This window comes from Podarcis muralis, chromosome 17, assembly GCF_964188315.1.
Source record: "Podarcis muralis chromosome 17, rPodMur119.hap1.1, whole genome shotgun sequence".
Classification (NCBI taxonomy): domain Eukaryota; kingdom Metazoa; phylum Chordata; class Lepidosauria; order Squamata; family Lacertidae; genus Podarcis; species Podarcis muralis.
Window position 1 is genome coordinate 23,115,958 of NC_135671.1, and position 12,919 is coordinate 23,128,876.

At 44.1% G+C, this 12,919-nt stretch overlaps 1 protein-coding gene across 1 annotated transcript in view; it reads left to right on the forward strand.

The window, feature by feature from the left end:
• The window catches only part of SVEP1 (sushi, von Willebrand factor type A, EGF and pentraxin domain containing 1), a 129,131-nt gene that overhangs the window by 82,689 nt on the left and 33,523 nt on the right, over window positions 1-12,919 (forward strand). Inside the window, exons 31-36 of the mRNA XM_077921634.1 lie at window positions 1,002-1,175; window positions 3,686-3,805; window positions 5,109-5,285; window positions 7,005-7,089; window positions 9,178-9,369; window positions 9,960-10,127. Coding sequence (XP_077777760.1) covers window positions 1,002-1,175; window positions 3,686-3,805; window positions 5,109-5,285; window positions 7,005-7,089; window positions 9,178-9,369; window positions 9,960-10,127 — 916 coding nt within the window. The remainder of the gene's footprint in view (window positions 1-1,001; window positions 1,176-3,685; window positions 3,806-5,108; window positions 5,286-7,004; window positions 7,090-9,177; window positions 9,370-9,959; window positions 10,128-12,919) is intronic.

Genomic DNA, 12,919 nt, shown 5'->3' on the forward strand with positions numbered 1-12,919 from the left:
GTAAGTGGATACCCTTAAGATGCTCCTAACTTTAGGATATACTGCAGTATTAGACCGAAGATCCTAAACTAAAACAAAACAAAACAATCACTGCCAAGGAAGCCACTTCGTGATTTCCAGAAGGCCCCTTCTTGTGCTGCTGTCATAAAATGTGGATTTAGGTTTGATGAGGCCCTAAGCTACTGAAGGTCATGGGGCCCTTTATATGTCCAGCTGTCCTTTTTCAACAACAAATTGTCACTGTTTTTTGTGTTGAATATATGCTATATGGTAACTTATGGACCTAGGGACGCGGGTGGCGCTGTGGATAAAAGCCTCAGCGCCTAGGGCTTGCCGATCGAAAGGTCGGAGGTTCGAATCCCCGCGGCGGGGTGCGCTCCTGTTGCTCGGTCCCAGCGCCTGCCAACCTAGCAGTTCGAAAGCACCCCCGGGTGCAAGTAGATAAATAGGGACCGCTTTCTAGCGGGAAGGTAAACAGCGTTTCCGTGTGCGGCTCTGGCTCGCCAGAGCAGCGATGTCACGCTGGCCACGTGACCCGGAAGTGTCTCCGGACAGGGCTGGCCCCTGGCCTCTTGAGTGAGATGGGCGCACAACCCTAGAGTCTGGCAAGACTGGCCCATACGGGCAGGGGTACCTTTACCTTTACCCTTAACTTATGGACCTAATAGGTATCTAAAGTCATATATAGAAATGAGCAAACCAGTGATATTTTAGGGAGCAGGATAGCAGGCGGGGCCCATTACTTACATCATAGGAGCCTACACAACAGAAAACACTGTTGCTGTATGGAGGTTTTATTTTTTATTTGTTTTTTTATCTTATATTTTGGAAATGTACATCCAGGTTTTTTTCCTTTAATTTTTTTGGGGGGGCCCAAGAGAGTGGGGCCCTGAGCTATAGCTTGTTTAGCGTTTTACGTCAATCCGGCACTGATCAAGAAGAGATGAAAATGAGCACGTCTAACCTTCTAATACTTTTCTGCATATATCGCCCGGCTGCAGGAATTAGCTGTGGAGTGCCTCCTCCTTTAGAAAACGGATTTTACTCTGCCGAGGACTTCTTTGCTGGAACCACCATCACGTATCAATGCAACAGCGGCTATTACTTATTAGGAGACTCGAGGACGCTCTGTAAAGACAGCGGGAGCTGGAGTGCCATTTCACCATCTTGCCTCGGTGAGATCATGAGCACCTTTGACCGTATTGTCAACACAAGAGTCCTAAGACTCCTGCTCATCTCTGCCTGCATTCTCCTACTGGCTGAATCTCGGTCTAAACCTCAAACCTTTACTGGTATATAGACAAAATTCTGAAAGGCTCGGTACAATGAAATCACCTGGTAGACTCTGCATCTATCATAATAATAATAAAAAAAATTATTTATACCCAGCCTTCCCCAGGGCAGCTAACACCAGTAAAATTACAGTAAAAACATAAGGGGGGGCAATTTAAAATACAGGTTAAAATGCAATTTAAAATGCAGCCTCATTTTAAAAGTAGCCCATAGATCAAAACCATAAAGGGGGAGGGGGACATAAGGGTCAGACTGAGTCCAATCCAAAGGCCAGATGGAACAGCTCTGTCTTGCAGGCCCTGTGAAAAGATGTCAAGTCCCACAGGACCCTGGTCTCTTGTGACAGAGCGTTCTACCAAGTCGGGGCCAGTACTGAAAAGGCCCTGGCCCCAGTTGAGACCAATCTTGTGACTTGGGACCTCCAAAATGTTGTCATTTGTGGACCTTAAGGTCCTCCACGGGGCATACCAGGAGAGGCAGTCCCGTAGGTACATGGGTCCTAGGCCGCATAGGGCTTTAAAGGTCAAAACCAGTACCTTAAACCTGATCTAACAATTAAAATGCTGTTGTATAACATTCGCGAATCCTCATTGCAATCCCCATCCTGGGTAAACATTAGGAAGGGTAACTCGCACTCATCTGAATGCTACACCTTGCTAACAACCAGCTGACTAATGGATTTAGATGACATTCTCTGACACAAGAGGCAGTGCAAAGGAACATGCACAACTAATTATATATGACTCTGTCCTCAAGGGCATAGTCTCTCTGTGAGTGGTATTCTCTGGAATCTCCCCTGTAGTATTGCTGAAGGCAGCACATTCAGTCTCACCGGCATGGATTCCGGTGTTGATTTGGGTTGATCAGGTGGTAGTCGCCATTGGCTGTCCACATCAGACCATCCCCAAACTTCCACATCCTACAGATTCCAATCTGGCTGAATAAGGCTGTTGGCCAGGTCCCCAAAACCTACTCTAGGCGATTCTGAGGCCTTGCATCCACCAGTGAGATTTTTGAAAACTGTTTTCCCCTTCAGAGAGCAGACCCCTCCCATGCCACATTATTGCAAGCCGGTTTTTGAAAATCCTCTCTGTTTCAAAAGCAATCTGCTTTGCAGCACAAAGAACTGCTGTTCCAAGATATTTAAGACCCAAGCCCCTTCAGGGACACCCAGTTTTAGATGTAGGTCTTTGGATTTTAGGTGCAGGATATTTGTGGCCCACCAGGTTTCCCCTGCAAAATATGTTTAAATGTATCATTGAGCTTACACAGTTTTGAAGGCATTGCTTACAATAGCAAGAGTACATGTTTGCATTTTTTGTCATCGTGCGGCAGTTGTTTCTGATAAGTTTTGTTGTGTCTTTATCGAGCAGCAGTCTATGAAAGGAAGGGAAATAGAGAATGTGTACATTCTTTCATGCATTGTTTTTAATAGTTCTCGGGGGTATGTAAGTTGCTATCTTTGTATAAAGCACGAAAGACTGAGAGTCCCTGAGACAGTAGCACCTCCAAGGGTATTAGTAGTATGACTATATTATTAATCTAGTAAGGGGAGCGGGTTGTGCTGTGGTCTAAACCAGTGAGCCTCTTGGGCTTGCCAATCGGAAGTATAGCTCATGCCAACCTAGCAGTCCCAGCTCATGCCAACCTAGCAGTTTGAAAGCACACCAGTGCAAGTAGATAAATAGGTACCTCTGTGTTGGGAGGGTAAATGGCGTTCCATGCACTCTGGTTTCCATCACAGTGTCCCGTTGCACCAGAAGCAGTTTTAGTCATGCTGGCCACATGCCCCTGAAAGCTGTCTGCGGACAAATGCCGGCTCCTTTGGCCTGAAAGCGAGATGAGCACCTCAACTCCATAGTCGCCTTTGACTAGACTTAATCATCCAGGGGTCCATTACTTTTTTACCTTAATTAATCTAGCACCATTGGTGAGTAGGGTGTTTGGGACAGTAACATAGGTAGGTGAGTGAGGCTGAGAAGACTTCAGAGAAGTGTGACTAGCCCAAGGTCACCCAGCAGCTGCATGTGGAGGAGCGGGGAAGCGAACCCGGTTCACCAGATTACGAGTCCACTGCTCTTAACCTCTACACCATGCTGGAGGGAGAGGTTAAGATAACAAAGGAGAAATAAGAGCAAATGCAGTCATTTCAGGTGGAGATGAGTTGCAGGGAAGGGTTGGGGTTTGGAGAGGGAACTTTCACCACTTTTGGTGTCCTGGGAAGGAAATCCCAGGCATAAGTGGCAGCAAATGAGAATGGGAAAAGATCAAGAGACCTTCAGGTTGTCTTTGGATGGCCAAGAAACATCACAAGCAGAAACAGCTTAGGGCATGAAAGCTGAAAGACGCCAAAGGCATTTCATTAAAAGGAACCCCACTTTCTGTTTTGTAGATGTTGATGAATGTGCTGTTGGCTCAGACTGTGACCCGCATGCCTCCTGCCGTAACACAAACGGTTCCTACTTATGTGCCTGCATTCACCCTTACACTGGAGACGGCAAGAAATGTGCAGGTACAGGGGAAGGAGTGTTAAGCAGCGGGTTCTGAAAGGAGAGACTTGCCCAGTCTGTATTCCGTAAACATTGCAGAATTATATTTTTGCTGTAGTTCGCTTCTTATCGAAATCCATCGCTGAGATCCCAAGATACCTGCTTCGCAAAGCCAATGGCAAAACTCGTATGAATTTGAATTGAAACCATGAGACATTTTCTCCCAGGAAGCACATACCGCTTTAAAAAAATGTGTAGTAGGACAATCCAGCCTGCAACAGGCCGGTTCACAGGGGAGTCCAGTGTCCCGTTTGCGAAGCCACCCGCCCAAGGAGGGCAAACAGATTTTTTTTACAAGCAGAAGCTGCAAAAGTTGGTTTGGCAGCTAAAGCTACAGCTAGGAATTCCAAGAGCATAATCAAATACAGTCATACCTCGGAAGTTGAACGGATTCCATTCTGGAAGTCCGTTCGACTTCTGAAATGTTCGTAAACCAAAGTGCAGTTTCTCATTGGCTGCAGCCAATTGGGAGCGGCAAAAGCCCTGTTGGGCGTTTGGCTTCCCAAAGAACGTTCGAAAACTGGAACACTCACTTCCGGTTTTCGATCATTCGGGAGCCGGAACATTCGACTCCCAAGGCGTTTGGGAGCCGAGGTACAACTGTGTTGCAAAAGTAGATCACAAGTTATAGTCGTGACCTAATGGCCAAAAAGTGTTGACCTGTGACTAGAATTTTTGCTTCTAGGTTCACGTTTCAGCACATTGCACACTAGACAATATTGCACTCTGTGTAAGGAAATGAAACAATATATGAAATATTGTTGCACCTGGAAAGGAAACAGATTCCTCTCAGTGGAAGAGGTGGCCCAGTTGCAGTATTTGTGAAGTCTCTGCAAAGAAAATAAATGTGGTTGGAAATGTTCATTAAAGTGTTTTTGAAGTGCTCTACAGTGGTACCTCGGGTTAAGTACTTAATTCGTTCCAGAGGTCCGTTCTTAACCTGAAACTGTTCTTAACCTGAAGCACCACTTTAGCTAATGGGGCCTCCTGCTGCTGCCGGGCCGCCGGAGCACGATTTCTGTTCTCATCCTGAAGCAAAGTTCTTAACCCGAGGTACTATTTCTGGGTTAGCGGAGTCTGTAACCTGAAATGTATGTAACCCGAGGTACCACTGTATTTGTATATTCCCGTGATCTTGTGCACTGGGCCTACTTTCCCCCTCCCAAGTCACCTGCTGAAATGTTGCATGATTTGTTTTCATTTTTAAGCACATGAGCCACACCTGATGTCAGTAAGCTCTGTTTTACCTTGTATCTGATTCCAAAGAACCAGTGAGGTGCAGACACCCAGGAGACCCTGAACACGGCCATTCGCACGGTGACAGCTACAGTGTTGGTAGTGAAATCAGTTTCTCGTGTGACACGGGCTACCAGCTCAAGGGAATGAACAAAGTTACATGTTTAGAGTCCGGGGAATGGAGCCACCAGATACCGTACTGCGAAGGTATGTTCTGTATTCTTATTGTGATAGTACAGATAGAACCATGAAACTTTAAAAGGAAATGTTAGGCACTTGAATGCCTAGTTGGCTGGAATTGGCTATTTATTTATTTATTGAGCAAAGTTAATATACTGTTTGATCAAAAAGATAATCTCTGAGTGGTTTGCATAAAGTGGTTTTCTCTAAAAAGTTCTCCAGTGGTTATTACAGTCATACCTTGCTTATCGAACAGCTTAGTTCTCGGACATTTTGTCTCCCAAACACTCCCGGAAGTGACCGTTCCGGTTTGTGAAGTATTTTTGGAAGCCGAACGTCCAGCGGGGCTTCCGATTGGCTGCAGGAGCTTCCTGCAGCCAATCAGAAGCCGCACTTTGGTTTTCAAACGTTTTGGAAGTCGAACAGACTTCCGGAATGGATTCGTTTCAACTTCCAAAGTACGAATGTACTTGACAGTTCATAAACCTCCTTCCACATAAGTTGATATGGGCTGCTCACTTGAGGACGTAACTACGATGAAGGAGTTCTCTCTTGAGATGATATTCATATAGCAATCCGTTATGGTTTGCCCTCTCCCATATAGTACACTGGGCTCCAGTCCATTTTGGCATCAGGTTAAGATCTTGCTGTTGGCCTGGGCTTCCTCAAGTTTCTAGCATTAGTTTCTGCTGTTGTAAATAGTAGAGTTGGGTTACCTCCAATAAGATACATAAGATTGAGCTACCGTTGATTTTAGGTATGTTTTATCTGCTCTGTCTGTTTCTTGGGTTGCTGGTATTTTAATTGCTCTGTAATCTGCCTTGAGATCTCAGGATGAAGGGCCGGTTAAATATCTACTAAGTAAATACAGTGGTACCTCAGGTTAAGTACTTAATTCGTTCTGGAGGTCTGTACTTAACCTGAAACTGTTCTTAACCTGAAGCACCACTTTAGCTAATGGGGCCTCCTGCTGCCGCTGCGCCGCAAGAGCACGATTTCTGTTCTCATACTGAAACAAAGTTCTTAACCTGAGGTAATATTTCTGGGTTAGCGGAGTCTGTAACCTGAAGCGTATGTAACCTGAGGTACCACTGTACATATAGAGAGTATTAAGAACACGGCAACATCCAGGGCTTTTTTTCCAGACAGAACTCAGTTCCAGCACCTCTCAGGTGGGCACCATTGCCATTATAAGAGAACAAGGGAGGTGTTCGTGGTGAATTCTGGGACCTCTTTTCCTAGAAAAATAGCACAGAGGCACAGACTTAAGCAGACTGAAGAGTCGTTCCCTCTCACAAAGGAATCCTGGGAATCCATGGTTCTGTGACCAGCGAATTCTCACCACATTCCTCAAGCTACAATTCCTAGGATTATTTTGTGTGTGTTTAATAACAGTTTGAACTGTATATGTGACCTGAGAGGCCATGAGGTACAGTAAATATCTCTTTTGCAACTTCTTTGCAGAGCTTAGTGACAGGATCCAGAAGTGATCTGGATTATTTATTTATTCTGTATCGCCGCCCATCACCCAAGGCTTTCTGTTCCTTGCTGAACCTCTGTGCCCCTTTGTGAGAGCTCATAGTATCCCAGAAGAAAGAAAAAGAGAGGCTTACTAGATTTTAATATGAACTAGCCCATTTTCACACAACTAACAATACAATTCTACAAATCGCTACTCATTAGTAAGCCCAACTGAGTTAAATTGTGTTAATAAGAATGTGTGTTTTTTATTTCATTTTTTAAAAGCTGTTTCCTGTGGTGTCCCCGTTGTTCCAGAAAATGGTGCAGTCGATGGCTCAAATTTTACATATGGTAGCAAAATAATCTACAGGTAGGAGGCTTGCACATCAAATAAATCTGGTCCTAAATGTGTAGTAACTTATTTCATAAGTTCTGTGTTTGAGAAGACTTCGTTGAATTATTATTATTATTATTATTATTATTATTATTATTATTATTATTATTATTATTATTATTATTAAATTATATATTATACTGTTCATATAGGGTCCATTGAGGTTTTGTAAATGACTACTCAGTGACGCCATGCATATAGTTATCAATAAGTATGACATATTTAAAACTTCCATGTTCTCTACCTTGAAACTATTAATAAACGACAGGCACCACTGAAATAAAAATATGTTGCATTTTATTGCTTCTTATAATAAAAGATTTGTTGGCACAAAAAAGATGCAGAATATTGCGATCATGTTTTAAATTATATGCCCTACATATGATTATGCAATGCATACATTATATTTTCAGTTGTATGCACTATGTACGATAAATGGTTTGGCAGCAAAAGCTACAGCTAGGAATCAAATACAGTCGTACCTCAGAAGATGAACGGAATCCGTTCTGGAAGTCCGTTCAACTTCTGAAACGTTCGGAAACCAAAGCGCGGCTTCTGATTGGCTGCAGGAAGCAGCGGAAGCCACGCCGGACATTTGACTTCCAAAAGAATGTTTGAAAACCGAACACTCAATTCTGGTTTTCGATCGTTCGGGAGACAGAACATCCAACTCCCAAGGCTTTCGGGAGTCGAGGTACGACTGCACTTTATTTTCATTTTTTCTTTCCTTTTCCTTCTTTTCTTTTTTATTAAATTATTTTTATTGATTTTACAATTTTAACTTCACCAAGGATTCTCCATAGAGATAATACAAATCTGGAAAAAAAGAAAAGGAAAACAAAAAATAAAAATGAGAATATAAATAAACCTTAATCATGACACATTTTCAGTATATATAGACATATTTTGGAAGTTCTCTTTAACCTCCTGACTTCCCTCCATTTCCTTTTCTGGTTCATTAAATAAGTACATTTTCTGCATAATTATAAAACCTCTCTTTCTTATTTTCCTTATATTAGAAACATTGACGGGCTTTGATTAAACATTTGCAAGTGTTAAATAATGAGATGAAGTCTAACATAGGCAATTTGAAATATTAAGGTATGGTGGTAATTAGTTAAATATTGATAATATTTTCAGTTTTTCTATGAATTTTATCTACAGTTCCATACTATAATATCTGCCCAGCCTGCTTCTCACTTAAGGTTCTAAACAGACAGCTAAGGATAACGACAAGTGCTACAAGAAATCTAATTTTATTTCATCACTAGCCAATGGAAATATGTAATGTCTTGGTTTGCTCTGCAACCCCTCGGAAGTCTGGGGAAGGAGGAAAGTCCTGTGGTCCTCAACTTAATCCATAAAGAGTAGTTACAGACCAGGGATGCAGGTGGCGCTGTGGTCTAAACCACTGAGCCTCTTGGGCTTGCCCATCAGAAGGTTGGCGGTTTGAATCTCAGCAGTTTAGTCCTGCTGGCCACATGACCTGGAAAGCTGTCTGTGGACAAACGCCGGCTCCCTCGGGCTGAAAGCGAGATGAGTGCCACAACCCCATAGTTGCCTTTGACTGGACTCAACTGCCATGGGGTCTTTTACCTTTTTACCTTAGTTACAGACCACTGAACTCGACACAGTATTCACTCTCCCCAAAAGAAGAACTCCTTCTATCCGTGGAAGACTTTTGATCCAAGAATCTCACTGGCGGATGTGATGTTTTTCAATTTGCTGACCGTCCATCCCCAGAACACAACCCATACTTTTCTGAAGGTTGCCCCAATCCTATGGAGCAGATTTCTGAAGAATGCAAGCGACTGCCAGGGAAATTGGCAAAAGTTGGCTCCTCCACTCTTCCACCAGTGAGAGCATCCTTTGAGCAGTAGTTGTGACCACAGTGCAGCAAGAACTGAACATATTGAGCCTCTGCTGAATGCTATGAGACCATTTGATTCTACCCATAGTTTTTCAGGGGGGGGGGGGGACTAAGGCCGTTGGAGCTAACAGAGATGCAAGGAAAGTACAATGCTCTTTTACCTATTTTTAACCTGCTTTCTTGTCTCAATACAGGTGCAATAAAGGATACAGTCTAGTAGGCAATGAGGAATCGGTGTGCCTTGCAAGTGGCACATGGAATCGTTCTTCCGTATTTTGTGAATTAGTGAAGTGTCCCCTCCCAAAGGAAATAAGCAATGGAAAATATCTAATGAGTGGCGTGACATACCTTTCTAATGTATCGTACACCTGCGACACAGGTTACAGGTAATCAAGAAACCAAGATGCACTTAGCATTTTATGTGCATTTTTATTTTTTAAAAAAAAATGTAGAAATGAAGGAGGAGTGCTTTGAATGGAGCATATGCAAAATGATTCATCTGGCTTTTTCTTTAATCTTCTAATATCTGCACATGTAAATTGGTGGTGCTCATGGAAAAGTCATGTAGAATTAGTCATCTTCCTAACACCCAGCTCATTCTTCTGAGCACCAGTCTTTAAGCAAGTATGTTTAAAAAGCTTCATTAGGCAAAATCTGCAAATTATCCCATGATCAAAAGGTTCATATTTACAATTTGACACCCACTAAAGACTTTATTGCTTCATAATTAATATTTCTTTTTTTAAAAAAAAAAGCTTGTTGAAAACTCTGAAACACTAGAATTCAGAGTTAAATATGCTGGCTGCTTGGATGTTATAGTGATTTGTGTGGGGGTCTTTAAAGCTTTTACTTTAACCCTGTGCTCTCAAATGGATGGTTGATTAAAGTTCAACATGTTCAAGGAAAGACATGGTAACAGATGCTTGTGCTTTCATGCGCACCTCTCACGATTTCCCCATTTCCGTTGGTTTTATAGCCTGCAAGGACCTTCCGTACTCGTGTGCGGAGATTCGGGCGGCTGGAGCAGCCTCCCTCCAGAGTGCAAAACAGTTTCTTGCGGTCTCCCTCCTGTCATAAAAGATGCCGCGGTTACTGGGAGCAACTACACTTTTGGAAGCACCGTCACTTATACGTGTAAGGAAGGGTATGTAAAGGAGCTCAATCGGAACTCTTAAACGTTGTCGTACTGCGAAGCAGAGATGGGGAACCTGCGGCCCTCCAGTGATGCTGGACTCCAGCTCACAACAGCCCCAGCCATGCCCTTGGCCAGTGGTCCAGGATAATGGGAGCTATAGTCCAGCAGCATCTGCAGAGCCACAGTGTGTCCTTAAAGCAGTGTTTCCCAACCTTGGGCCTCCAGCTGTTTTTGGACTACAACTCCCATCATCCCTAGCTAGCAAGACCAGTGGTCAGGGATGATGGGAATTGTAGTTCAAAAACAGCTGGAGGCCCAAGGTTGGGAAACACTGCCTTAAAGTGTGGTGATTATTGTAGATCTCATTGCAGAATCCATGCTCCTGTGTCAGATAACTGAAAGGTAATATATAGCAGTAATGGAGAGCCTCAGGCCCAGGGAGTGCAGAGAATGTGGCCCTCTAGACCTCACTATCCGGCCCTCAGAATTCTTTGCAGGCTGCACCCCTCATGGGGTGCTTTGTAGGGCTGGGAGATACCTGGTTTTCAGCATCGTGATGCATAGCGGCTAAATACCTCAATATGCTGATATATCACGTTGTCTGGCTCTGGAATGTATCTCAGCTGCTTGCATTTCTTAGCACAGAAAGTATTGATCTGATGTGTAGCGATCTTTCCTATTCTCATTAATTCAAGAGGGTTCTGGAAGCTTCTTTGTGTGAAAGAAACAAGCAGAAGGTTCATGATGTTTGGGTTATTCCTTCAGAGAAGCTGAATACAGCTGACTTAAACTGGTTCTCTTATCTCTTTCACTCAAAGTCATGCTGACTATAAAAGTAAGGCCAGAAGGAGCCTGGGTTTCACTTTCTCTTTCTATCTCTCTTCCCTCTGGTGTGGTGTTCTGTACATAGTATGCTTAGTGTTAAGGTTTAGACTTATTATAAGTTATTGTAAGTTTTAAGTTACCGTATTTTTCGCCCTATAAGACGCACCTTTTCCCCTCCAAAAATGAAGGGGAAATGTATGTGCATCCTATGGGGCGAATACAGGCTTTCGCTGAAGCCTGGAGAGCGAGAGGGGTCAGTGCGCACGGACCCCTCTCGCTCTCCAGGCTTCAGGAGAGCCCCAGCGCCAGCCCCACAAGGTCAGGGGACAGCGGGGAGGCGGAACGCCACCATCCCGCTGTCTCCTGATGTGGTTTGGAGGCTGACGGCGCGGAGACGCGTGCTTCTCCCCGCCACCAGCCCCGCAAGCGCCTGGGGGGGAAAATAATTTTCCCCCCTTTATTTCCCCCCAAAAAAACTTATGGGCCGGTGCGTCCTATGGGGCGAAAAATACGGTAAGTCTGCTGCAACTGGATTTCTTATGGACAGGGACAATCCTGAATGTATTGGATTTGTGACCGTTATGCTCATTTGCCTTCAGTAGCAGTAAAGCTCTGCTGGATGAAATTATTATTATTATTATTATTATTATTATTATTATTATTATTATTATTATTACCCCGCCCTTCCCGGTTCAAAAACCGGGCTCAGGGCAGCTAACAACAAATTTAAAACACTTAATTATAAAGCAGCATAGAATACAGTATAAAAACATGAATAACAATAAAATTCAGAAATCAATTTAGGGGAAATAAGCATTAGATAATCCCCAGGGCTAGCTGGCTGAATTGGTCCTACTTTGTTAGGATATTTCCGTTCCACCTTAAAAGGGAGCAGGCTTTTGTGAGTCACAGAGTCTGCGTATTTCCTGTTACAGGATGTTTATGTTTGCTATTGCTTTCGTTTTCTCCGTCTGTGCTTGAACGCTGAAGCAGACGGTCATGTCTTTTCTTTGTTCTGACCAACGTTGAATAAACTGTAAATATGCTCTCCTGCTGTGCATCTTTTGCTGTGTGGATTCTGCTGAAAGAGTGTGCACCAGCCTAGGAATGTGGCAATCTATTTCTAAGGCTTCGTGTCGCTAATTGCTGATACTGCGTGACTGCGTGACTACGGGAGGTCGATGGATCGTCCGGCAGCCGGCTTGGGGGCTCAGATGGACGTTATCTCCCTGGCAGTATCCCAACATACTTGGGCCAGCGAGGAGACCAGGGGAGAATTAGCTGTTGGGTCTCAGAGCCTCTGGTTTAGTTTTTGGGGATCCTGTAGCGTGTTTAAGTTGTTACTCTGCTAACTATACACTGGAATCTACTCTGGATCAATATTGAATAGAATTTCAGTGACACTTCCTCCCCACCTTAGGGGAGGAAGGAGCAGCCAAGGGATATCACTGAGGTATATTCGCCCATCCCTGCAAAGCCCCGATACCGCTTTGGCTCATGGAGCCAGAGGGGGCAACAAGGCTTCTTTCAACTGTTCAGCTTGAGCTGGGGGGGGCAGGGGGGGTTTCCTCAAAGGTGCAGGCAGGCAAGCAGATGGAGCCTGAGAAGAGGCTCGCCTGGAATGTTTTCAGGCTCTGCCTGCCTGCCTGCCCTTTTGCTGATCTGCAGGCAAATTGCGATGGCAAATACATTGCGGCTCCCCAGCCATCGCAATGTATTGCCAGCTCAAATTGTCTGAAACCAGTATTGTGAACTGAACGCCATTTATCAATACATCACACAGCTCCAAAGCTTTGCACCCCAAATGTGCTTGCCTGGCTGAGAAGTGTCCTTCAGCTCTGATGCTTGTCTGGATAGAGAGGGATGTGTGAGAGTGTGTAGAAAATTGCCTACTGTGCAAAGGGAAGATATTCATTTTTCTGTGCACCTCAGTCTCTGCCCCCGTAACACTGGCAAGTGGATCCTGGATGCTTGCC